The sequence below is a fragment of the Pangasianodon hypophthalmus genome, chromosome 14, assembly GCF_027358585.1.
Source record: "Pangasianodon hypophthalmus isolate fPanHyp1 chromosome 14, fPanHyp1.pri, whole genome shotgun sequence".
Lineage (NCBI taxonomy): Eukaryota > Metazoa > Chordata > Actinopteri > Siluriformes > Pangasiidae > Pangasianodon > Pangasianodon hypophthalmus.
This window is the reverse complement of record NC_069723.1, coordinates 3,181,746-3,209,008: the sequence shown is the minus strand read 5'-3', so window position 1 is coordinate 3,209,008 and position 27,263 is coordinate 3,181,746. Positions and strand designations below refer to the sequence as shown.

The following is a 27,263-nucleotide window of genomic DNA, read 5'->3' as shown; positions in this document are numbered from 1 at the left end:
GTCTGTGCGTCCATGCATGCCTAACAGTGTGTGTGTGTGTGTGTGCGTTGGTTTTTGTGGCTTATGAGGACTTTTGACCTGATTACGTACCGACACTACGGGGACATTTGGAATTATGAGGACAGGGACAGTGTCCCCATAATTCCTCTAATATATCTATATATATCTAAGTAAGAGAAGCTAAAATTCAAAGTTTCGGTCGAAGTCCACTTACACCACATACCCCTGAAACTGACTTTACACAGTGTTAACTCGGAATTTAATATAGCGCCCCCTTTAGTCTGGTCTTGGTATTGCACCAACTTACACACTCACACAAAATTTGAGCCTTCTGATTGGCTACCGCTGACTCGCCTAATTCGCGCTCTGATTGGCTGCGGCCGATGTCATTCATGTCACGTGTCTCGGTTTGTGGGCGGAGTTTCTCTATGTGCAGCGCGTCATCATGCGGAACTCATAATACGTCAATCTTTAAAAAACAGGTATGAGAATTAACTTTATACACTTTATTAAATGTACTTTATATGATTATATTGCAAAATGCACGTTTACTTTAGTTTATACATATTCAGATTAAAAAATAAAAGATTATGCTCATGAGAATGGGGTACATGTTTAGTCTAATGAGTATATCTTAAAAATCCTGCTAGTTACCATAATAATCACAGAATTCTCTACTTTAAAAACTTGGCAAATGTATTTTTAATGAATGAGTTTAAGTGTAGGTTATGGTTTATGTGAATTTGGTTTAATTAATATAAACGGGAAATATCGGTAAATTAGCATGGTAGCGTTGCTAATGATATTTAATGCTAATGTGCGACATCGCTGATCTTTAAATCATCTCTTCCGGAACACAGTGCGGGTGTATGGTTTGTAGCTCAAATGGTTTCGAGTGGCCTGCGTTAGCTGAACACAAGCAACAACCGGTAAACAACAAACAGCATGGAGACTGGAGAAGTGTTTATTTCGGTGTTATTTTATTAATCCCGGAGCGAACTCTATTAACTGTTAGTTAGCTGCAGTTGCTTAGTTTGGCTGCATCACTTCCTGTTAGCTCGCGCCGCTGTAGTGCGTGTCGGGCGCGCGCGTCGGGGGCGCGCGATTTAACACTAACATTTTATCATGCTGCAGCTGCGGGTTTTACTCTCTCTGACCCCTGACAGTCTCTACACGCCTCGTAAATAAGCTAGTTCGCACCTTTAAATAACTATATATATTTATTATATATATGTTTATTATATATTTATATATAGTATATAAATGAGAGTGGTGTGGTTTGTTTATCAGCTGTGTGTGCTGGTGCTGCGGTGACGTCACAGCAGAGTAACTGCACATCCCTCAGCATCACTGATGGAGCCCTCGGTAGGCTCACAGGAAATGTACATTGCTTTACATTTATATAACAATAACTTATATACAGGCCAAAGTGTTTTAAGGCTTCAAACTTAAGTATAAACTAAATGAACTAAAGTACTAAGGATGAGTTGTGCGTGGACACACAGCGTCCGGTGTACAGACTGTGTGAGATGAAGCTGAGGAGGAGGAGGAGAGACAATCCCAAACAGGAGGCTGAATATTTCACATCTGCTGCCAAAGACAAGGAGGGATTTGATGTGAAATATATAAATTCATTTATAGGTAAGTCTTAATATGTCATTCTTTGTTATTTTTTTTGTTTAAAAAATTATTATTCTTATTTAGGAGCATCAGGACGTTAGAGAACACTGCAGATGTGCTGCTCGGTTTGAATAAACACTGGACTAACAGGTGTTGTGCTTTCTCATACAGGACGTGGAGTATTCAGTTGTGTTCATTTTGATAAGGGAGATTTTCTTTTGGAGTACAGAGGACAACTCATAAACAAAGCTGAATGTGAACGACGACAGAAGTTATATCACGATGCCATGAAAGCGTTCATGTATGAATTCCGTTTCAATGGAAGACTCTTATGGTATGTATAACATTGCATTGTTCTTCATATAATGTTTTCTGTAAGATCATGCTAATGCATAAAGTTTTGAAAAGGTTTTCTGTGCAGCCACAAGATGTTATGTGTTGTCTTATATCATGCTTCAGTGTCGATGCTTCCAGAGAAGATGGTTCCCTTGGGAGACTTGTCAATGATGACCACATCAGCCCAAACAGCAAAATGAAAATAATCACTGAAGAGGGAAAGCCTCATCTGTGTTTATTTGCGACTAGGAGCATCGACCCTGGAGAAGAAATCACATACGATTATGGCAATTCTGAGTTGCCTTGGAGAAATAAGGTATTGAAGATTGAACTATTCAGTGTTATTGGGCCACGCTTAAACATGCCGGTGCAAACATAACTTACAAATCATTACATGCTACAATCATCTAATTATATTCCCAATATTTTACACTGTCCTAACAAATCTTCACAGATTGTAGCTGAAGAACACCAACTGCCACCAGAGGAAAACAGCACTATGGCATTGAGTGAGGCCAGGAGGGTGAAAGACAATCAGTCTCTGTCACAGCACCAGGTATCCTGTAGTCAGTGAAAGAATTGGAAGATGGCTAACATGGTCTGCTGAAACCAAGCAGTGCTCCAGTTTTAATACATGCCTTTCGTCTTGCTCTTTAACCTGTTCTGTAGGCTGTTTCTGAGGCAGACCCCTTTACCCCTGTGACCGAAGATACCCAGGCAGCCATCAACCAAACAGAACAGGTCATTTACAGAAATATATAATGAATTAAAACCTGTTGATTTTACATATACAATTCTATACCCAATTTACAAGCTTGAATAATAAGTATTGAAAATTTGGTTTTATTAATAATAAATGTTTTATGATGTCTGTTTTTAGAATATAGCTGGAGCCGTCACTGAGGTTACGTCAGAGCTGACGTCTGTGATGGACAAGTTGGAGACTGATGTTCTGGGAGGAGAGACAGAAAAGGTAAACTATAGAAATCATGTTTTGATTAATGATCCCCCTATCCGCTTGTGTGTGGCACAGCACTGGTTTAGCAGTACACTGGGTATTAAAGGGACCTTGTAGACATGTGATAGTAAATGCACATCAGCAGCTGTGTGTAAAGCATCTGACACAAACCTGGTCTCGAGGGACTTCACTTTGTGAAGCTATATCATGTACACCACATACATTATCTTAAATTGGCATTTAATAGATGTATAGTTACTGACTAGAGTTCATTCCTTTTACTATGTGCAGTGTGTTATATTCTCATCCCTCAGTAGTAGGGGACCATTATAGGAGCAGCACTGAGTATATATGTGGTCTACCGTGAGTACAGCAGTGACACACACGTTACAGTGTGTGGGGTGCAGTTATGAGTTAATCAGCTACAGCACTGTTTTTACGGGCATCATTGTCACTGATGGATGTTCATTATATGGGTATAAATAGTATACCATATATACAGTGCACTTCCCTAATATACTGTATATACAGTGCACATATGAACACTTCCCAGAGCCCTGACCTAAACCCTATAGAGCATTTGAGAGATGCAATGATGGAAGACTGCTGATGCGCTACTGTGGATGAACTGAAAATTTGTTGATTGAAACTCGTTGGAAACTTCCAGCACAACTGTTACAGAAAATCGCTGATTCCAAATTCTTCTTGGGAATACTGTGTGTGTAACAAGTGTGAAATGAGAAAAATGTTTTGTGATGTCTGTTTTTAGAATATAGCTGGAGCCGTCACTGAGGTTACATCAGAGCTGACGTCTGTGATGGACAAGTTGGAGACTGATGTTCCAGGAGGAGAGACAGAAAAGGTAAATTGTAGAAATCATCATCTGATTAATTATCTCCCTAATTGTTCTGTGCAGTTTGCGGAGTTTGAGGGAGTTTTTAATCACAGTACACTGTCTGTTTAAAGTCACTGGGACTGGTGCACTGTAATAGTGAAGTGTGTCTGTGAGCTGCTCCTCGCACTGGAAACATTTCTTGAGCACAGAGATAGAAGTGTCTGCAGTTGTAGGCACTATATTAAGAATGTAGTTAGTGTGTGTATGTGATGTGTATGGCTGAGACCTGTTTTATGAGAACACTGTGTCTAATGAGAACCTTTAGGAACTATGCTATAAGGATCCTCTACCAGAGGAATATTAGTGTGTGTCAGTGTGTTTGACTAGTACATGGTATATGAGGACAGTATTGATTTATATGATGACTCTGTGTTCATCAGCTTGTGTGTGGCACAGCACTGGTTTATCAGTACACTGGGTATTAATGGGACCTTGTAGACATGTGATAGTAAATGCACATCAGCAGCTGTGTGTAAAGCGTCTGACAGAAACATGGTCTCGAGGGACTTCACTTTGTGAAGCTATATCATGAACACCATATACATTATTAGGTATTTATCTGCCTCTTCAGAGTCACTGGGAGTGGTGCACTGTAAATGTGTATTGATCTGACTTGGGTGCTGGTTTATCATCATAGAAATCTCTTGTTATTTTTGTTTTTAGAATACAGCTGGAACCATTACTGAGGTTACAACAGTGCTGACGACTATAAAGGACAAGATGGAGCCTGAGGTTCCAAGAAAGGAGACAGAAAAGGTAATTTTGAGATCATCTTCTGATTAATTATGTCCAAAAGGATACCCATTGCCTGCTAATGTCACTAAACTGGTTAGAAAGACACTATAGCTGCCCTGCCTGTCTGATGTTTCGAATGAGAATGGAGTTTTTTTGATGTCTTCAATTTTTTTTGGATACACTTCCTGTATATCAAATAGTCATAAAGTCGAGTGCGAGAGTAAAGTGTGCCTGATACATGCATGCAGAGAGCTGTTGGAGGTCAGACATGTCAGAAAATGTAACTGGACATAGTATAGTGTGAGTGTCAAGGAACTGATGCATAGCACATTTGTTGTAGACTACTGTTGCCTATTTAATGGTGTAGTTTGCATGGAAAACACCATTAGTTAAAGCTAATGCATGTTTGAACCAAAATAGGTTTAAAAATTGTATTGCCCTTTTGGATCTTGAATGTGACACTAACTTTTGTACCCACCACCCACTCGGAAAAAGTAAGTTTGCTGGATAGACATTATTTCTGGCTTATGATATTTCTATGGAATACATCATCAATAATTTCCTTCATTATTTGTATAATTTATTTCATGTTGCATAATTTCAAATATCTACTGTATGTGTAATGACCAAAGCCATTCATACACTATGTCGAATATCACATTAGTGAGCAACATGTTCTGCTATCAAAACCTATATTTATCAGTTATTTTGATCATTTTTGATTTGTTTTAAAAACATACATTTTGCTTTTTTTTGTCACCATTGCCTCATACTTAAACACATCCAGAATTAAAATGAAGACGTGTGAAAGAGAATGCTGATGCAGTATCTAGAATATCCAGATACTTGTTAGTATTTTGTCACCTCAGCTTTTGTTATATAAAGTCAAGAGTAAAACCTCTAACAGGCATGCTCTTTTTGTCTGTATTTGTATTTGAGTTGTGAAAATGCCCAAAGTGCACATCATCTAACATCAAATAAATGGATTTTGCTTTCCATGTTATTCCTCCACTAGAGTTACTTTTAGACAAATATTTTTGGTTGTGATGTCAAATGAGTTTTATTAATTCTATTCACAGAATTGTAAACATGAAATGGTCTTCACAACTGTTTCGAGCATGAACAAATGTGCAGCATGTGTTGGACCTGTAGCATCACTCAAATGGATTGGTCTGAGATGCAAAGGTCAGTAATGTACTTTACAGTATTTAAGATGGCAGTTAATTTATAACTGGTATGGTTTGTCCAATTGGCCCATTGTTTCCAGACAGTGGTCCTGGTCTCATAAATTCATAAGGTTTGAAAATTATTAATAAAATTCTAAGCTTCATCTTTTTATATTGAGTTAAGGCAACAGTTGTGGTGTTTTTAGTTTTATGTGTATTGAAGTCTTACATTCTTACTTATTTACTTCTCTCTCTTTTGCAGTCTGCAATTGTTTTTGGCACAAGTCCTGCTTTGTAAAACTTATTAAGAATGAGTCACTATCATGGGTGAGTGCATTTATAATTCATTATATAAATTTTAGTCATTTGCAAGTGCAATTTCTAGTGATCGTTTGTTTTCTGGTACTAGAGAGTAAGTACTGGTGAGGATGAATCACTAGATGAAGAATATGTGCCACAGTCAGAGTCAGACAGTGAATCTGAGAGTTCAGTAGAGTTACAAGGAGAATGCCCCTTGAATATGGAGAAACGAAAGGCTATTTATTCCCAGATTGCCAAGTTGAATCCTGAAGGTGCAAGCAAGGGCAAAGTGTGTGTTAAGGCCAGAGAAGAAGTTGGTTTACTTTATGAGGAGCAGTTGACTGATGTAGATTATGACAGTGAAGCGAGCTATACACAAACCTCAGATAATCTTTCAAGCAAAGTTCAGGGTAAGCAAGTGTCTGAGACCTACAGAACGTCAAAAGTTGCAGTTTTAGGCAGTGCATCAGACAGTTTAATGCTGCCAACAACAGTCACTGGAACATCTGCAAGCCAGCAACTGTTGGAAGTAAGAGAGGGAGCTGGTGGAAGTGATTTACATGGAGATGTTGAGGAATCATTAATGGCAGAGGGCAAAGCTAAAGTGGATGAAGCTGAGGAGTGTCTTCAGTCATCTGTAATTTCTTGTACTGAAAATAAGAAAAACTACTGATGGATTAGAAATTACAAAAGTCATTGCGTACTACAGAGGCAACGTCATCATCTTTCATTGCACTTAAAAGCTTCCAAACCCCAGGAGATATCTGGTGTGGGAATGTAGACTCTGCCATGGCTGCCAAACCCAAAACCCTGACCCTACCGTGGTGTTCATTTAGTTCTCCTGGCTAAACTGATGGAAGTGAATCTGAGAATGGCACTGAAAGTGAGAATATGAATGTGTCTATGAGTGCACCAGTGCAGATTGGTAGGTTTTTCTAACATATTGATGTGTTACATGCCCAATTGTTTTGGTCATGATCAGTCCACACTGTTTGTGTGCTGAATAATGTGGTAATCTCTTCTTACAGGGATGCAGAAGGATCACCCACCAAAAGAAGCCAAAGCTGGATGTTCTGGTTGTATTTTCCAAGTTATATATGTGGTTTTGACTTTTATTTTAGTCATATAACTCATAATTATCATTTTTGTTTTACCTATTTTTAATTTGAAACAAAAGTATATGTCATCATATCTCCCAGTCTTTATGGTTGTATGATGTGCATATTTATATACTTGTTTGTTTAGTCTCAAACACAGATGCTTTGCCCATGTCCCATAGAGCACCTGCTGTTTTATGTGCAATAAGCTGGCTATAAGGTTCACAATTTTAAACATCACAATCTAATTGATTCTTTTGATACGTGTTGTATACACCAATCAGACATAACAACCAGTGAAAGGTGAAGTGAATAACATTGATTATTTCTCTACGATGGCATTTGTTGAGGGTTGGGATATATTGGTATAACAGTCAGTTCTCTGTGTTGATGTGTTAGAAGCAGGAAAAATGGGCAAGGGATGCTACATAAAGGTTCCTCTGAAAGTAACAGAAAGCAAGCTCAATTAGTCTGTTTTTGCTATACACTGAAGACGTTTGGGTTTGAGGTCAAAAGATGAATATGAGATGATGGTTTAGAATTTCAGCTTTCATTTCCTGATTTTTATATCTGTGTTACACAGATTAAAACATGGCACCTTTTGGTATAGGCACAAATTCTCTTAAAGTAAATTAAACAACACTTAATATTTGGTTCATATCCCTTGCTTGCAATAACTGTATCAAGCCAGCATACATACATCCCATATACATCGCTCAAAACAAGAGTAGCTGTTCATAGCTACTAATTCTTTAAACTATCAATTTAACAGGATACACCTGGGCAACAAGAAACACCAGTCACATGTTCCAACATACTTCATCACTTGAAAATAAAATGTTTAAAAAATCTATATGTAAATATCAGGAAAAAAAGCTAAAATTCTGAGCTATCGTTTTATATTCGTCATTTGATCTTAAACCCAGATGTCTAGGTATAGGAAAAACAATATAATTGAACTTGCTTTTCAGAGGGGACTGTATTTAACAGAGTTAAAAATTATGTTAACAGTTAACAGTTATGTTTTTTAAGTGCTCAGTTGTAGTATCCCTAACCTGAGTTGCTTAATGTTCTGTAATTGTTGTATAGAAGGACTTGTTCTGTTAAGTCACAGGTGACCCGGTAAATCACCATGTGGTCATGTTTGTGTTTGTGTTAAGTCGAGTACCAATAAAACATGCCTGTCCTTCTAATACAGTGTAAAGTCTTTTTTTGTGTATTGTTAAACTGATGTCCCGATAAAGCGGTGTGACCTTATAAGTACCAATTCTGTCGGAGGCGGGAGCTTCTCAGACGGTCCTTATATGCAACCATAATGTCAGGTCTTGTGTTTAAGAGTTTAATTTTGCGTAGAAGAAATCTGAAGTGAAATTTGTCTTGCTAAAAAAAAACCAAATTTTTTGATGTTTACGGCATTGCTGTAGCACAAAGGGAAAGGTGGGTCCCCTTAAACCACGTTTCAACTGGTTTGGCCGGCAAAGTCCTCGTAAGACTTAAAAACCAGTATGTGTGTGTGTGTGTGTGTGTGTGTGTGTGCGTGTGCGTGTGCGTGAGTGTGTGTATGTTCGCCTTATGCCACACTTTCATCATAACAAAGTATAACATTTCTCCAAAGTCACAGGTTTCATAACAGAGAGCCATATGAACTTCAGAAATGAATAATCCCATGATTCACGTGTGAAATTGACACGTTATTAGATGCTTCACGTTTTTCACATGTAGTCCTTCTGTTTTTTTTATTATTTTTCTGTTAGTTTTTTCACATGTAGTGCATGTGGTTTTATTATTTCACACGATTCCTTTATCTTCACATGCGATCCCATATTGTTCACATGATGTCTGTCTGTCTCTCTCTCTCACACACACACACACACACACACACACACAGGTCTTACAGCACTTTTGGGAAGCTGAGCACAGATCAGCAGACCCCTCACTGCGCTGAAGCACTTAGTACTGGATTTGTCTCAAATATCACTGAGGGCGAAGAAAAGCGATCTCAAGCTGCGTGATACCGCAACCCCTCAACCCTGGTCCTCACTCTGTGCTAATTGACTGGAGTGTGTGTGTGTGGGAGTGTGTGTGTGTGTGCTTGAAACAAAAGCCCACACACACACACACACACACACACACACACACACACACACACACACACACACACACACACCAAGCTCCTCTTTTAAACACTCTTTTATTGTAGAGCTTTAATTTTTAACATTCATAAACCTGATGAATGCGATGTAAAAAACCGTCTCGCATTTAACATAAATAAATTGTTCGATTAGGACGATCCGTCATGTGTAAACGAAGATCCCATTTAATCTAACGCCTCATCGCATCCGATGCGTCTTCCTCTAAACTGATATAAATGTTACCGTTATGTCCCTGCGTTAATATAAATATCATTACAGAAATTTATAATAACTAAAGAGTAGGCAAACTGAAATGGACTTTTGCAAGTTGTTGAGTCGGAGTACTTCAGTGCCTTGGAGTCTTAAAGCTAAAAAAAAAAACCAATAACAATATTAATAATTATTATTTATTTGCAGTAAAGATTTTCACATCAAGTATTTTCATCTTCAGCGAGCGTGATTCTAAAAACGAAGCGAGTATGCAGATAAACTGTACTGTATGAGAGCAGTTCACTTCAGCGAGCACTGAGTACTGAGCACTTTCCCATCAATTCACGACACACTGCACTTATTTTTAATGACCACGCTAATGGATACTACACTGTTCCCTCAGGTCAGCTGCTCTCATACTCACTATTAAACACACCGTTTAAACACCAATACATAACATCGTAAACATAAAACTCAACATGAGGAGTTTGTCGCTAGGTAAATAAAATGGTCCATAACATCCCTCACTGATTAATAACTAAGTAGGTTACTCATTTAACTATCGGTGTCTACGAGTACCAAAAAAACTTGTACCCAGGCTAAAAAAATTGGTATCAGTTCATTTTAAGGTTTGATTTAATGTAAGAAAAAATGCATCCTCATTGGAAGCTCGTCCAGAGAACTGTGCTAGTGCCGATTTTATACTTAATCTTAGACTTTTTATATACACCGATCAGCCATAACATTAAAACCACCTGCCTAATATTGTGTAGGTCCCCTTTGTGCTGCCAAAACAGCTCAGACCCGTCGAGTCATGGACTCCACAAGACCTCAGAAGGTGTGCTGTGGTATCTGGCATCGAGCATTAGCAGCAGATCCTTTAAGTCCTGTAAGTTGCGAGGTGGGGCCTCCATGGATCGGACTTGTTTGTCCAGCACATCCCACAGATGCTCAATTGGATTGAGATCTGGGGAATTTGGAGGTCAAGTCAACACCCTGAACTCTTTGTCATGTTCCTCAAACCATTCCTGAACAATTTTTGCAGTGTGGCAGGGCGCATTATCCTGCCGAAAGAGGTCACTGCCATTAGGGAATACCGTTGCTATGTACTTGGTCTGTGACAATGTTTAGGGAGGTGGCACTTGTCAGAGTAACATCCACATGAATGCCAGGATCCAATGTTTCCCAGCAGAACATTGCCCAGAGCATCACACTTCCTCCGCCGGCTTGCCTTCTTCCTATAGTGCATCCTGGTGCCATCTCTACCCCAGGTAAGCGACGTACACGCACCCGTCCGTCCACATGATGTAAAAGAAACCATGATTCATCAGACCAGGCCACCTTCTTCCATTGTTCCATGGTCCAGTTCTGATGCTGACTTGCCCTTTGTAGGTTCTTTTGGTGGTGGACAGGGGTCAGCATGGGCACTCTGACCGGTCTGTGGCTACACAGCTCCATACGCAGCAAGCTGTGATGTACTTTGTACTTTGTGTTCTGACACCTTTCTGTCATAGCAATTTGTGCTACAGTAGCTCTTCTGTGGGATCAGATCAGACGGGCTAGCCTTCGCTTCCCACATGCATCAATGAGCCTTGGGTGCCCATGACCCTGTGGCAAGTTCACCAGTTCTTCTTCCTTGGACCACTGTTGGTAGGTACTAACCACTGCATACCGGGAACACCCTGCAAGACCTGCCATTTTGGAGATGCTCTGACCCAGTCGTCTAGCCATCACGATTTAGCCCTTGTCAAAGTCACTCAGATTCTTACGCTTACCCAATTTTCCTGCTTCCAACACATCAACTTCGAGAACTGACTGGTCACTTGCTGCCTAATATATTCTACCCCCTGACTGGTGCCCTTGTAACGAGATAATCAATGTTATTCACTTCACCTGTCAGTGGTTTCAATGTTATGGCTGATAAGTGTATATATATTTTCTTCTTAGCTAAACGCGGATCCTGGATCCTGGATCCTGGCATTATGAATTTACAATATGTTCCTTCCACAATCCTTGAGTGACTTGTTGCTTTAACTGAAATGTAAGTCTTGAGTCTAGAGGTGGAGTGTGAAATAAACAGCAAGCAAATCAGGAAGTGAAACTTGAATAATCTGATTGGTCAGAAGGTGTTGATTAATTGTCTGACACTAGTGCAGCTATAAATCACAGGTTTATATTAATGCGTTCATTCTATTACGTTATCATTTCTATAGTAACAGCTCGCTCACAGGGACTTGTACAGCAGACGCGTGGCTAATAATAAACAGATTTTTGAAAGGGTGTAGCCATTGATCTGTAAGGAAATGTTTATTTAACATTTAGGGAAGGAGTCTCCAGTGTCAGTACTTTCTAACAGCTGTATCTTCAGGGCAGAGGAGTTTTTGCGGTTTCTTGGAAACATGAAAAGCTGGTATATCTTAATAATCATCTTCAGGATGGTAAACAGTGTCGTTGATTATTTTCCTAGAACAGCACAACCTTGTGTTAGTGTTTTCTTTCTTTACAGTTAGACTACTTTGATTATGTAAGATGTGTTTCTGTTAACGCTGATCTTTGGTTTTAAAGCAGACTCCATTCCACACCATACACACACTTTCTCTCTCTCTCTCTCTCTCTCTCTCTCACACACACACACATACACACACACTTTCAAACACACTTTCCTCTTGGCACAGAATTGCTGCACTTTTACTTACGACACTGAGTAAACCCTGAAAACATATGTAATAAATATAAATATATGGAATAAAAATAAAGATATATAAAAGTTTTGAGTCAAGAAAGCCAGTAGTGTGTGTGTGTGTGTGTGTGAGAGAGTGTGTGTGTGTGTGTGTTGCAGACTCTGAGGCACTCACAAAAGATTTGGCTCCTTGTTTTTCCTTCTTGCCATCAAGGAAAGACTCTGTGTGTGTGTGTGTGTGTGTGTGTGTGTGTGTGTGTGTGTGTGTGTGTGTGTGTGTGCGTGTGCAGGGGCCTTAATGCGCTGTACCCTGCTGACTTACTGTAATTGAAATGTCACATTTGGATCAATTGCCTGTATTACTGCGACTTTCTTATGGTAATGCAGATCATGATTCAGGTCCCAGTGCTGATTCAAACACAAGCATTAGGGCTTGTGTGTGTGTGTGTGTGTGTGTGTGTGTGTGTGTGTGTGTGTACTCTGAAGAGACAAAAGATCATTTATTCAGCAGATGCTCATATGCAAAGTGCCTTACATCAGAGGTGTGATAGGATTTAGGCGTAAAGCTCAGAATCTTAAACACTGCACTGATATACACATTTTGTGTGTCTGTGTTAGGAATAAAACACTCCGTGTGGTGCAGTGACGGGAAACTAATCAACGAAAGGGTGGTGACACACACACACACACACTCTTTCTCACTCTGCCTCTCTTCTTTTCTCTATCTTTCTCTCTCTCCCACACTGTCCCTCTCACATTCTTTCTCTCTCTCATTCTATCTCTCTCTCTCTCACACACACTATGTTCGTCTCTTACTCTCTGTGTCTCTCACACTGTGACCCTCTCTCTAACTCTTCCTCTCTCTCTCTCTCTCTCTCTCTCTCTCTTGCTCCGTCTCTCTCTTACACTCTGTTTCTCTCTATCTCTCATTCTGTCTCTTTCTCTTTTCTGTCTCTCTCACACACACACTCTCTGTCTTTCTCACTCTGCCTCTCTTCTTTTCTCTATCTGTCTCTCTCCCACACTCTCTCTCTCACACTCAGTCTCTCTGTCTCTCTCACACACTATGTTCATCTCTCACTCTCTGTGTCTCTCTCACACTGTGTCTTTCTCTGTCTAACTCTTCCTCTCTCTCTCCCCTTCTGTCTCTCTCTCACACACACACACACACACACACTGTTACTCTCTCTCATTCTCCATCTCTCTTTCTCTCTCAGTCTCTCTGTCTCCATCTCTCTCTCTCTCTGTCTGTCTGATGATAATTCAGTTCAGTTATAAGCTTTACTGGCATGACTGTATCCATGAAGCATTACAGGAACTAGAAGAACTGTTATTAACAAACAAATAAGTTATGTGTGATTTGAAATTTTTTTAAATATATTTCACATACGTTTTTGAATTTGTTACACTGTTTGTTACAGACGGTGCAGCTCTGTCTCTATTGTGTTGTTGTTGCACTGTGTGCACACTCTCTGCCCTTTAGGGAGCCATAATTTCTTATAGCGGTGTGTGTGCACTGAGTCTGTACTTATAAAGGCCTGTCTCAATGGCCAGTGTGTGTGTGCACTGAGTCTGTACTTATAGCGACCCGTCTCAATGTCCAGTGTGTGTGTGCACTGAGTGTGTACTTATAGTGGCCCATCTGGATGGCCAGTGTGTGTGTGCTGAGTCTGTACTTATAGCGACCCGTCTCAATGTCCAGTGTGTGTGCACTGAGTCTGTACTTATAGCGGCCCGTCTCAATGTCCAGTGTGTGTGCTGAGTGTGTACTTATAGCGACCCGTCTCAATGTCCAGTGTGTGTGTGCACTGAGTCTGTACTTATAGCGGCCCGTCTCAATGTCCAGTGTGTGTGCACTGAGTCTGTACTTATAGCGGCCCGTCTCAATGTCCAGTGTGTGTGCTGAGTGTGTACTTATAGCGACCCGTCTCAATGTCCAGTGTGTGTGTGCACTGAGTCTGTACTTATAGCGGCCCGTCTCAATGTCCAGTGTGTGTGCTGAGTGTGTACTTATAGAGGCCCATCTCAATGGCCAGTGTGTGTGTGTGCACTGAGTCTGTACTTATAAAGGCCCGTCTGGATGTCCAGTGTGTGTGTGTGCATTGAGTGTGTACTTATAAAGGCCCGTCTCAATGGCCAGTGTGTGTGTGTGCGCACTGAGTGTGTACTTATAGCGACCCGTCTCAATGGCCAGTGTGTGTGTGTGTGTGCACTGAGTCTGTACTTGTAGCGGCCCATCTCAATGGCCAGTGTGTGTGCGCTGAGTGTGTACTTATAGTGGCCCGTCTCGATGGTCAGTGTGTGTGTGTGCATTGAGTGTGTACTTATAGTGGCCCGTCTCGATGGTCAGTGTGTGTGTGTGCTGAGTGTGTACTTATAGTGGCCCGTCTCGATGGTCAGTGTGTGTGTGTGCATTGAGTGTGTACTTATAGTGGCCCGTCTCGATGGTCAGTGTGTGTGTGTGCATTGAGTGTGTACTTATAGTGGCCCGTCTCGATGGTCAGTGTGTGCGCTAAGTCTGTTCTTATAGCGACCCGTCTGGATGGCCAGTGTTTGTGCTGAGTCTGTACTTATAAAAGCCCGTCCCAATGTCCAGTGTGTGTGTGCGCTGAGTCTGTACTTATAAAAGCCCATCCCAATGTCCAGTGTGTGTGTGCGCTGAGTGTGTACTTATAAAGGCCCGTCTCAATGTCCAGTGTGTGCACTGAGTCTATACTGATAACGGCCCGTCTCAATGTCCAGTGTGTGTGCGCACTGAGTGTGTACTTATAAAAGCCCGTCCCAATGTCCAGTGTGTGTGTGCGCTGAGTGTGTACTTATAAAGGCCCGTCTCAATGTCCAGTGTGTGTGTGTGCACTGAGTCTATACTGATAACGGCCCGTCTCAATGTCCAGTGTGTGTGTGCACTGAGTCTGTACTTATAGCGACCCGTCTCAATGTCCAGTGTGTGTGTGCACTGAGTCTGTACTTATAGCGACCCGTCTCAATGTCCAGTGTGTGTGTGCACTGAGTCTGTACTTATAGCGACCCGTCTCAATGTCCAGTGTGTGTGTGCACTGAGTCTGTACTTATAGCGACCCGTCTCAATGTCCAGTGTGTGTGCTGAGTGTGTACTTATAGCGGCCCTTCTCAATGTCCAGTGTGTGTGTGTGCACTGAGTCTGTACTTATAAAGGCCCGTCTGGATGTCCAGTGTGTGTGTGTGCATTGAGTGTGTACTTATAAAGGCCCGTCTCAATGTCTAGTGTGTGTGCACTGAGTGTGTACTTATAGCGACCCGTCTGGATGACCAGTGTGTGTGTACTGAGTGTGTACTTTGTCAGCGTGGCTCTGTTGCTCAGTCACTGTGCTCAGGTAGTCATCTACAGTGAACTGATGATTCAGGGCCAGATAGCACTGCATTTTGCTTTGTGCTTGTCTGTGTGTGTTCCAGTAAGTGATGTTATTGTAGTGTTATAGTTTGGTGAGGTCTGATTGTTCTTGTGTCCGGCTGCTCATGATGCAGAACCGTGTTAGTGTGTGTTAGTGTGTGTTAGTGTGTGTTAGTGAGCTGAGGAACAGACGGGTGAGGACACTCTTCTCTCTGCTCAGCTCTTTCTCTCACTGTGTCATTAGCGATGGACACTGGCTCCATCACGCTCGTCCTTGCCACTCCACTGCCTCGCCCAAACATGCTCCTTTCCCGGTCGGGTTATTACACGATCCGTGGGCCGTGATTGGCCGAGACATCCGTCCTCATTCGTTAAAGCCTCGATGAGTGGAGGAGGGACATGCTGCTCACCTGGAATTTACTGACTTTAAAGGATTAGGTTCATTAACATTTTGGCTGGTTAAACACAAACATAATGGACACATGGTGTGTGTGTGTGTGTGTGTGTGTGCGTGTATGTGTGTGTGCGTGTGCATGTGTGTGTAGGGTGGGTGGGGCTCTAATGTTTATGGAACAGGAAACCAGCAATATAGCTTAATGACTCTAAACCACTGAGTGCTAGTTTAATATTCCTAGCACACACATTTGTGTGTGTGTGTGTGTGTGTGTGTGTGTGTCAGTGAGTGAGCACAACATGTCGAAACACCAATGAAATTATGCTCCGTCCCCTCAGAGACTCCGCAGAGGAAGCGCTCTGACTAAACCAATAGAGTTTTGTCATGACAGAAGGATAACACACTTTATTGACTCAGGCGTTTACTAGCCTCATACGTTAGCATGATTAGCTAATGGTGATGGAAAAAGCTCTCGAGGGCAGATGAATCGTTTTATTTCTCTATACACTGGTGTAATAGGCAGTTTAGTCGTTATGACGCACCAGCAGAGTAGAGACAGTGACGTGAGTCAAGTGGGATTTATTGATGCATTCCAATTTTTTTTTATTTTGGTTACATGAACCGAGTTATAGATCAGGGGTCATGACCCCATGTGAGGTCTACTGATTTACAAATCTATTAAAAAAAAATAATAATAAAAAGTTCATGAGAGAAGCTCACAATCTCCTTTATGATTCATTCAACTGTTTTACAAATTAAGATTAAAAATATTGAAGATGGACAAATGGACAAATTTCCCCATCTAGCTACATAAACAATCTAGCCTTGTTTCTCAAATTGCATATGTGTGTACTATTCTTGACTGTTATTGAGTACAAACACTAAATTCTTTTTTCCTATTAAAGTTGATATTTGTATTTTAATTTAAAATTTTTAAAAAAAAAAAAAACTCTCATGTCTCCTTCAAACTTACCGTATCAGTATCAGTCTTCTGGATTTTCTAGATTAGTAAATGCTTTTGAATATAAGGTCAGAGTGTCTGATTTGAGATGCTGTTCATGACGACATTCACGACGACAGCGTAAAGTTTTGCAGAGTTTATTCGTGTGTTTAATGTTAATCAGAGTGCATTTCGACTTGAAAACCTTACGCACTGCCATGGATTACTTTCCTATAAGTACACAACACTTCCCACTTGATGGGGAACTCAGTGCAAGGAATATTCCTTTGGTTTTTAGTCACTTACATTAAACATAGACAGTACGTATGTTACTAACATAATCAAATGTTCACATGTTACAGTAGTCCTATATTATATCTGGCATTTTAAAAAAAAAAAAGTAAGGTAATCACAGCTTGGAGTCGTAGACAATTCATAATGTCCACTTGGGGAAAAGATGGGAACCCTGGTGTGTAGAGGAAAATTACTGCTGGTGTGAACACAGAGTTAGATCATTGTTGTTTTTCTGTGTTTTGCCGTATATATATATATATCTCTATCTATGTATATACACACACACACACACACACACACATGCAAAGGAATGCTGTAGAGCAAAGATGCCTTCAAAAAAAATGAAATTAAATGTTTCTACATTTAAAAAAATACTATAAAGAGCGGTAAACAGTAATAAATTAAAAAAAGTCAATATTTGGTGTGACGATCATTCGCTTAAAAAAATAGTATTCTCGGGTACAATTTGCAGTTTTATAAGGAAATGAGCTGTACGTGTTACTGAGCATCTTGCAGAAGCAGGAACAGTTCTTCTAGAGACTTTGACTGTCACACTTGCTTCTTATTTTTGCAGCAAAACCCAGCAGCCTTCATTATGTTTTTTTGTCTAAAAAGTGGTTTCTTATGGAATCTGCTGCTTTCTTTACCGACATACAAACAGTTTTCTGTAACATTTAATTTTGTGCTGGAAAACTAATGTTTGGAATCTAAAATGTTTTTGTACTGAATCAGTAATGTAGAAGTGATAAAATAAAAATCTATAACAAAGTTTGTACTAAAAAAAAAATAGGTTGCCTAAGACTTTTGCACAGTACTGTGTATATATATATATATATATATATATATATATATATATATATATATATATAAATATATATATATTAGTCATGTGAAAAAATTAGGACACCCCATTAAATATTCAGTTCTTTATTAAGAACTCTTAATTAGACAGTTATTAAGTTATTAAGAAATCTTAATTAGACAGTTTTGAATAAACTCCAAAGAATAAAAACAAAAGAATCATACTCATACCTATGCTTTAACTATTTAAACAAACTATATGGATATGCTATTTAGTTTGGTACAGTATAGTTTACGATACATTCCAATAAATTCAAAAATTGCAAAATTACCACGTAATTGCAAATACGCCCCAAGTATTTGTACAAAACGTTTTTTTTTGGGATGCAAGGTAATGGATACAGTTTATACAAAAAAAATGATAATAATTCAATGATAATAACACAGCCTAAGTCTGTTGCAAATGCATGTTCATATATATTCATAAAAAAAAATAATAGTAACACACTTAAAAGAGGGATGACCAGGAATTAGTAAACAGCAGAAATAGGGTAATTGTGGAAGAGAAGAAATAAAATTTTTTAAAAAATGATGGCTTTTTCTGACAGGAAGAACCTGCCAGATTCTGCACACTCACAAGTATTTGAACAAGAAACTAAGAAAAGAAGAAAAAAAAACATCCTGAAGAAGAAACAGGAGGAATCTGAACTGCAGGTCCTGCGCCTTTCCACAAAAAGTCTTGAAGTTTAAGTTTTTCCGAGTCATCAGGAAAAAAAAAACGATTCAGGCCACTCAGACTCTGCCTGCTGCAGCACGTTTACTCTCTATAGCACGTTTCTGCTAGCTCATCTCCAGAACGTTCATTTAAAGCAACCGACCTGCTTGCAGAAGGTGGAAGTGTGCGTTTGCTCATCTCAGAGGGAACGGTGGGGTTGGGCTGCGTTCGCTCTCTCTCTTTCGTTTTTACATTAACCTCCGAACCTTTGAGAAGATTCATTTTCGTATAGAATGACCTTAATCCACCGGCGAGCGATGCATTGCTTGTGGCACTTCGACCTTTTCGAAACTTAGCGCTGAGTGTTTGTTTTGATTTGCTATTTCTATTATTATATGCGCATGAAAACCAATTACCGTTGCTAAGATGTGACAAGGAGGCAGCATCGTGAGCTTTAAATCAAACTTCGGAGATACGCCGACTCATTTTTCAAAGGGGCGAAAAAGGTAGCCGTATTTTTTTTTTTTGTTTCCCCCCCCTAGCTGACCCGTTGACCTTGCCCCAGTGTCCATGCAATCCGCAGCGCCGAGGCATTTTCTCAGCAACGTTAATTGCTTCTTCCTTCCGCTCCGTTGTCTTTTAATAACTCTTCCATTGGCCCTGCTATCTCTAGCGTAGTAACAAACGATCATTTGGTATTCGGGTGAGTCTTAAATGAAGGCCTTGGTCTGATAAACGTCACCATTCTCTCTTTCTCTCTCGGTGCAATTACGCTGACCGGGCTTTTCTTCACACCATGCGCTAATCCTCCACCTGCTTAATCGGCCATAATGCAGAGCAGAATGAAGGGCATGGCTGGCTATGATTAGGAAGGCGGGACCGTGTCAGAAACGGTTAAACTGAACGCCGTGGACTTGTTTAAGGCTTTAAAAAGGGAGTCGTTAATTGTGGTGGGTGTATTTTCCGATAAGCTTCCTTCCTTCTTCGTTCTAGTCGCTAGGTTGGAAAGGCTAGAGATTCTTATGGCCTCTACGAAGATGAGCACAAGAAGACGAGACGAGTGATTTAGCGAAAATATCAGATTGTAGTGGACGTATCATGATGCTTTTACCAAAAAAAAAAAAAAATGCTGAGAGAGAAGTTAAAAAAAAAAGACAGCACGACAATGAAAAAGTGTAAATTCAGTACATTATTAATAAAAAAAAATGAAAAATCAAATAACATAACTTTTAATGAGTGAATTATTACAGGAGTCAGGTAATTTTCAGTTAATAATAAAGAAATAAAAACTTAAAGTTACACCTTTACCTCTGACTGTTACAAAGCACTGACACTGGAGACTCCTTCCATAAACCTCAACAGATCAATCATGACAAGCTTTTATAAGTTGTTGCTATAGAAACGATAACATTTTAGATTACGCGCATTAATATAAACCTGTCATTTGCGACAGAAAATTAATCAACACCTTCTGACCAATCACAATCCAGAATTCAGCAGCGATGTGTCAGAATGCTTTTAGGTTTTTTAAGTCAGAGGCCACTATGAAAAGCTGATTATATTAAATTAGTGATTAAAATCGAATGGAAAGTTTTCTGTAATGCATACTTTAAGAATATATGATTCCGAATATTATTACACCTTCTTAAATTCTTATCTAAAACCATGATGGATTTTTTTTTTAATACAGTTCCTTCTAGCAGATTCAGAACTAAATCATTTGAGAGCTGACTGACATTTTGGGTCCAAAGCGAGCGATCAGAGCTTATAGGTCAATGTTCCTGTTCATTGCAATTTAAAATAGCTTATTTATAATAGCAGAGAGAAATGTCAGGTGTCTCGGGAGCGAATGCTTTTGTATAACAGGGTCTCACTGTTCTGACTGCTGAACTTGCATTATACAAAATAATACACTATTTACACTACTCATTAGCATCTTTTCAGAATGGCTATGGAAATCTTCATTCAACAAGAATGGGAGCTTTTGTAGTAAAGAATGATCAACGCATGTTAGTTTATTAAATGAATACATCTTGGCAGTGTGCATTTTGGCAGATAATTTGGATGTTTTTTGGAGTTAGATCCTAGTTCTAGCCATTAAATGTTCATTTTAAGTTTGCAAAAAAAGTAAAAGTGCAAAATTCAGTGACTATACTGAGATATCAGCAGGTATGCTAGTCCTAGCTAGCTAATAAGTTCTTATATTAGCCTGAAACAGACACTACACAAATGATCAGGCACATTTCTAGATTTGTATCTCTAACAAATGAACCATTTTATCATAAAAAAAAAAAAAACTCACTGTAACGGAAAGATTTGATTGTGATACCAAACCTGTTAGGACTATGTGTGTGTTTCTGTAACCACAGACATGTGCTGAGAGAGAGACAGGTCCGGAGTGTATCTAGGACTGCACATGGCTGGGTATATACAGCAAACAATGTGCATTTCATCTCAGTTAATTGTCTTGTACAATACCGTCTTTGCAGAGTGAATGCACAAAGATGAGGTTTTACCTTTTGTCTGATTGACCATTAATGACATTTACTTTTTGTATTCGTGGAGGAAAATGTCGTTCTATTTCCTCAGCGATTTTGAATAGAAAAGGTCATGGTTTTGTTTTCATCGTTCGTCATTTTTGATCTTTGTCAACAAAATTAACACTACCTCTAGGTTACAGACATCATAATGAAGCTCATCACTGATAATGGATAGTGGAGCTCCATGGTGATGACAGAGAAAAGAAATGTCCCTGTTCATGTCCTTTACAGCAGAGGCCAAGTGTAGTCATGCTGTCTGTGTGAGTGGCCGTGAAGCAAGTCATTAAACCTCCACCGCACCAGAACAATGAATTGTGCCATTTATTGATGATGGGTAATTTGGCCCGGCCATGCCCCACCCCCCTACTTTAATCCCTGAGACTCCTCCGACTTCGGTACGTATCATCAGTGCTGAGCTTGTGCTATTTAAACCTCGGGCTGAATGTGGCGAGGTTTATGGCCCATAAATTGAAATGTTCTGAGAGGTCCTTTGAGGAACTGCGTGTTGAATTCACAGAGGGTGAGATGCAGAGGTCATATATTTCAAAGCGCTGTATCAGGATGGTGACTAAAATGCTAAGCGTCCTTCTCCTGAATAGAAAGTCTCCTGAATGGGTCAATGCCCCACACATGGCATTTAAAGGACATATGGTACAGTGCAAAAGTTTATGATCATGACTGGGAAGATGACTTTTATTGTCTTATTTATCAAGATCCAATGCAAGTTCTAAATCTGTTTTTATTTTTAGAAATATAAAATCGTCTTCTGACAGATCGTATGAAACATCTAAATGCCCTGCTTTGTTGCTTTTAACATTTGTTGCTACCATACATTTAATTAATACACTACCCTTCACATTAATAACACCTGTTATGGAATATTTACTATAGATTTGCAATATTTGGCTATGTATAATATATTTACAGTATCTAGGAACAGTCTAGCTCCAATCATTAATAACTTTGCCTCTTTAGTGATTTCCTGCTAGTACTGTTTTCATCATTTAATAATGTAGGCCACTAAAGCAAACTAAAAATTACCGCCAGACAAACAAAGGATTTACTGATTTGCTTTGCAATCACATGCGTATCTTGATAAATGCCAATCAGCCGTAAATTACCAAGTGCATTCAAGGCTTCAGTGATGGCCACAGAACTCTGAAAACAACAGAATGAAAACCATCCATTAAAAGAGCACCTCTTAAGCGCTTCTTGTTCTAAATCTTCCAGTAATGCAGCTCAGCTACTGCAGTGTATCTGCTACCATAGACACATACTAACCGTTCCTCATTTCCAAGGGCACATTACCATTAATTTTGTCCTTACTGAACAGCTAGTCTTATTTGTCTTTATTTACGGATTTCTTCTGGATGGCCATATTCTTTCTTTGTGGGATATTCCCACTAACTGGCCCGAATACTTATGAAATTACAACTTTTATGATTTTTATTTGTAGATAATTTCACAAACTATTTCAATTGCTCCCTCTGCTTCAGTATTTTGGGCTATTTAGTGTAGGTTCATGACATATAATCCTACAAATCCATTTCAGTGGTGCAACGTGGAAAACCTCAAGGGGGTGAATACTTTTGCAAGCCACAGTACTTATGTAAGTAAACAAACATGTTCCGGAGTGTCGATACATCATGTGTACTAAATTGTGAAAGTAGTCAACAGGGTTAATATTATCCATGATTCATTACAATCCCTATTGCTTCCAGTCAATAAAATGTGTGTATGTGCGGAAGAATGATGGAACATTGAAGTTGTGAAAAAACTATGTATGAATGTTTATTGGATCAAACATGAGAAAGTCCACCATTTCTCCTACATAACTCTCGCAATGTAGGATTAGGCCATGTTTTTTAAGTGGAGGCGAGTAATGTTGTAACAATATCACAGTATTGACTTTTTGGATCAATTTTTTTTCCCGTTGAAATGGTACTTTTGTTGAATTGAATTGAACAGAAGTGAAATTCTGAAGAAGTCCACCATTTCTCCAGTCCTCAGAGAAACCAGCCTGTCTTTTCCTGTTGTTTATCCTTTGATAAGGTCCAAGTAATTGGAGCACTATTGTCAGTCATAAGCCCTCAAAGATTGTTTCTCCAAGCCTTAGTGTGGCAGGAATTCAAAAAGCTAATATGAAAAAAAATCAGTCAATAAAATAACAACATGACAAGAGTGGGTGAAATGGGAGAATATATCCCAATAACACCTCCAGAGGCAATGGCGGTCATTTTTTCTAAAGCATCTCTAAAGCTTCTCTAAAGGTTCAGAGTGATTTATTGTCCTCTTATTGTGGTGGAATAGCGCCAATACAGCCGTTCTGTCTGAAATAACCACAGGGTGAGAAATGACCAGTTCCAACCTTGGAAGGATGCGAGACTTTAATTTTTTAGATGGATTTTACTTAATTGCGCACAAAATCCATTTGGTCGGTGTTCCTGGTTCATTTTTTTTCCTGTAGATGTATATCACGGCTAGGCATAATGATAATGTGAACCTCTTTTTCCTCCACTAATATTTGTCAGGTTTGCCTAACTCTTACTACTTCTCAAGCCAACATACAGTGTCTTGCATAAATATTCACCCCCTTGACCTTTTCCACATTTTGTTGTGCTACGACCTGCAAATAAAATGGACTTAAAAGCGATACTTCATGAATCTTCACAAAATAAACCATAATATTGCAAAATTAATAATAAATAAGAACCTAAAAAGAGTGATTGCACAAGTATTTATCCTCCATTGCAGTGCAGGGGCGACCAATGCCCATCAGGGGTCACATAATTAGTTCAATGGTATCGACCTGTGTGCAAAGAAAGTCTCACATGATCTCAGTGTAAATACACCTGCCATTGGAAGAACCCAGAGGTTGTTACCTAAGCGAAAAGCATCACCAAGATCAAGGACCTATCAGCACCAAGATCACGGACCTATCATCACCAAGATCAAGGACCTATCAAGTTAATAAGAACCATAAGTTCAGGACAAAGTTATAGAAAAGTATCAATCAGGGTTTAGGTTGGAAAGAATATCACAAACTTTTAACATCCCACAGAGTGACGATACATCCATTTAAAAAATGGAAAGAATATGGTACAACCACGACTCTGCCTATAGGAGGTCGTCCACCACAATTGAGTGAGTGGTTAGTCAGTGAAGGGATTAGTCAGAGAAGCAACCAAGAATTCAACTATGTGACTTCTGGTGGTAAGTGGCTGCACCAGGACTAATTTAGGGTTTACAGCAACAGGTTTGAATCCTTATGAATCACAACTTTTACAAACTTTTCCTTTCTTCTTCCTCCACTTCAGTATTATGAGTCAGTTCCAGGTTGCAACACTACAAAATGTTGAAAAATGAACACTTATATAAGGCACTGTAGAAGAAAAAGAGATGACGGAATTTAGTTCACTCACAATTTGGCAGATGAAATGTTTCAAGCTGTAGACCAATAAGTATTGATGTTTTTATATAATTTGCTGTAATTTGTCTCGTCTTTTACTGCAAGAGATGAACAAATGATCATGTCGCATTGGTCTCCTAAATTGCCCTTGAACAAATTGGTGAGCTTTGTTTTTTCTCCTTGGGAAGCCACAATTTTTGTGCAAACATTTTGCTGTCTTGCTTTGACATGGCCAGCGTCAGAAGGAAAAATAGTTAACCTTCTGTAAAGGAGGTGGTAATGAAAATCAAAGGTAAATCAGTTTGTTTTGGGGATGGGATCTCTGAGTTGAAGGCCTGTCTGTGTAAGGAACCTTATAAAAAAAAAAAAGAAGTCATCATAAAATGTCAAAAAGGTTTTAATTACTTTCATAGTGTAATCAGCTTCAGATTTTAAATTGAAGGGAGTTGCTGATTTACTCCTGACACCCAAGGCTGACTTCATGGTCACATTAGTAAGAAGGTCTAAGAGGTAAATGGCAATACTAAAATGCTAATAATTCTATAGCTTTTTATGCCTAGCATACAATAATCTATATGCCTTAAGAAACAGATTTGTAGAGAAGACCTTGGTCATGGTGACACAATCAGACTTTCAATATGAAATGTCCAAAACATTTAGAAATGAATGGTTTCCATCTGGTCTTGTTGCTCTCTTCAATGGATTTGCTCTGAAACAGAGTTCAGCGGGGATTTCTGTTAGAGTCGAGAATTCTAATAAGGTCAGATGTATCGAGAACTTGTCTCCGAAGATGTCCTTCAGATGCTGTGTGGCTCTATAGTTTTATTGATAGATGCTGCTTCTACTGATGTCAGCTGTCGATGCTGCTTACTTCCCTTTTGTTGTGGTGATTGTGATGGCTTCTGTCGCAACATCAATGAAGCCTCCAGGGTTTGGATAAAATCCATATGCTACATATACTGTGACATAAACTGTATAATAATGAGGCTTTGCGTTATTTTGCAATCACTGCACATATCTGCACTTTATCAGACTGTCGCTGCCCACCCATCTTTAAATCCTTATAGTATATTTTTATACTTTCTTTTTTCATACATTCCCATTTTCTAACTATGTAAATTCTATTTTATGTCACGGACAGTCGTGAAAAGCATTTCACTACACCTCATACTGTGTACGATTGTGTGTGTGACAAATAGAATTTGAATTTGAAATTTGAAATTTATTGTTACGTAGCTAATCTTACATTGGACGTACCAGTTCTCAGGTCAAAGGTTGTCCTTTGTAGAGTAAAAACTAGAAACTTTATGAGGTTCTGGAGCTGGATTTGGTTGATCTAATGTTTTTAATAAAAATTTATATCTTTTACTTCAGTTGTTTCTTTTTGGGAAGAAGAACCCTAAAACAAAGGTTTTCCCTATCAGAAATGGTTCCAATGGAATTAGCGCAAATGCTAATTCTACCCTGGGATTACCAGTTCTCTGGATACAGGTTGTCCTTGGTAAAGTGGAAAAAAAAAAAAAAAAATAGAAGTGGAATTTATGTTTCAGAGCTTGATTTTCTGGATCTGGATGTGGACTGATTTGAAATCTTTAGACCATGTGGCTGTTTTTTTTGGTTAAATGTTCTATGAGTAATCCTACAACAAAGTCTTTCCTTATTATAAACGATTCCAAGTAGAACCCTTCGACGAGTTAAAGAACCTTTTCCAATGAACCGCATAGAATCTGTCAAGAAACCTTTTTTTCTAAGAGTGTACCAATAGTACCGAGTACCATGTTCCAATAAGCTAAATGTTAATTGCCAGGCAGTTTCTTCTTTATTTAAGATGAATATAATAACCCAAAATTTGGAGTTTGTACTGAACACTTATCAGTTAATATTTAAAATGGCTTCTTTAAGGTTTCACTGGATAACTAAGGGTTTTTAGCTTCCACCAGAAGGTTCTAAATTTTTAAAGAGTGTCACTATTGATGGGATGCACCTAAACTAGAATTATACCACAGCGCTGTTGAATTCTGGATTGAAGGTGTTTCATTTTCTCTAACAGCAGCTCTGTCGTGTAGTCTGTAGTGTAGCTGCAAATCACAGTGTTGTGCATTAACAGCTCAATCACAGGCACTTGTATGACAGACTTGTATGCGCCACGTAAATGTATTTTTAAAAAAAATATGTGTAATCGTTGAAATGGTGCCGTTTTACGTAAGGGGACGTCTAAAAAATTGTAATAGTTGAGAGATTGCTGTTGTATAAGAGGAATAAAACATGTCAGGATGTGCAGTTATAGGAAAATAAATAACTTCTGGGTAGTAACAGTAATTCCACGTCATCAAACTGCCCCATTGTTGATTATTTTTCTATAGTAGTATGACAGCTTACTTAAATAACCTCAAGTTCTGGAATGGTGGCATTTTGCATAAGAAGCAGACATTGATTTTATATAATCCAGAAGTCTGGGGTCTGTGTTACCTAAAACTAGAAAGTTAAGTTCATTTCAGATTTTTAGTTGTGTATAAATTGGAAAAAAAATCAATATTTAATTGCACATTGACTGTGTAGCCTGATATCGACCAACTTGTCTTGAACTTTAAGACTATAATATGTATTAGAGTGAGCACTCAAAGTGATGCTTGTTGCTAGTGATCATTGTGTAATTGGCAATGTAGGTAAT

General features: G+C 39.1%; 2 protein-coding genes across 8 annotated transcripts in view; both read left to right on the top strand.

The window, feature by feature from the left end:
* lsamp (limbic system associated membrane protein) overlaps positions 1-27,263 on the top strand; it is a 668,261-nt gene that overhangs the window by 508,882 nt on the left and 132,116 nt on the right. The window lies entirely within an intron of this gene.
* On the top strand, positions 21-8,668 carry LOC128320054 (histone-lysine N-methyltransferase SETD5-like). 5 transcript variants are annotated; one of them, XR_008303502.1, is made up of 13 exons: positions 21-482; positions 1,506-1,641; positions 1,792-1,954; positions 2,080-2,272; positions 2,411-2,512; positions 2,626-2,697; positions 2,837-2,929; positions 3,684-3,776; positions 4,473-4,565; positions 5,624-5,729; positions 5,973-6,037; positions 6,754-6,935; positions 7,039-8,668. XR_008303502.1 is itself a non-coding variant. In XM_053239587.1 (12 exons), the coding sequence occupies exons 1-12, from the start codon at positions 384-386 to the stop codon at positions 6,844-6,846; spliced, it is 1,308 nt and encodes a 435-aa protein (XP_053095562.1). In that variant the 5' UTR covers positions 21-383; the 3' UTR covers positions 6,847-8,668. The 5 variants fall into 5 exon arrangements, 4 of the variants coding, with proteins under 4 accessions (XP_053095562.1, XP_053095561.1, XP_053095563.1 ...); XM_053239587.1 differs by having other exon boundaries at positions 6,754-8,668; XM_053239588.1 differs by lacking the exon at positions 6,754-6,935 and having other exon boundaries at positions 22-482; positions 7,039-8,665.

Excerpts from the sequence above, each read along its gene's own strand:
- LOC128320054 (XM_053239586.1), top strand. The coding sequence starts at position 384 with ATGTCATTCATGTCACGTGTCTCGGTTTGTGGGCGGAGTTTCTCTATG. Across the intron at positions 483-1,505 it reads CGTCAATCTTTAAAAAACAG|CGTCCGGTGTACAGACTGTG; the intron begins GTATGAGAATTA and ends GTGGACACACAG. Across the intron at positions 5,730-5,972 it reads GATTGGTCTGAGATGCAAAG|TCTGCAATTGTTTTTGGCAC; the intron begins GTCAGTAATGTA and ends TCTCTTTTGCAG.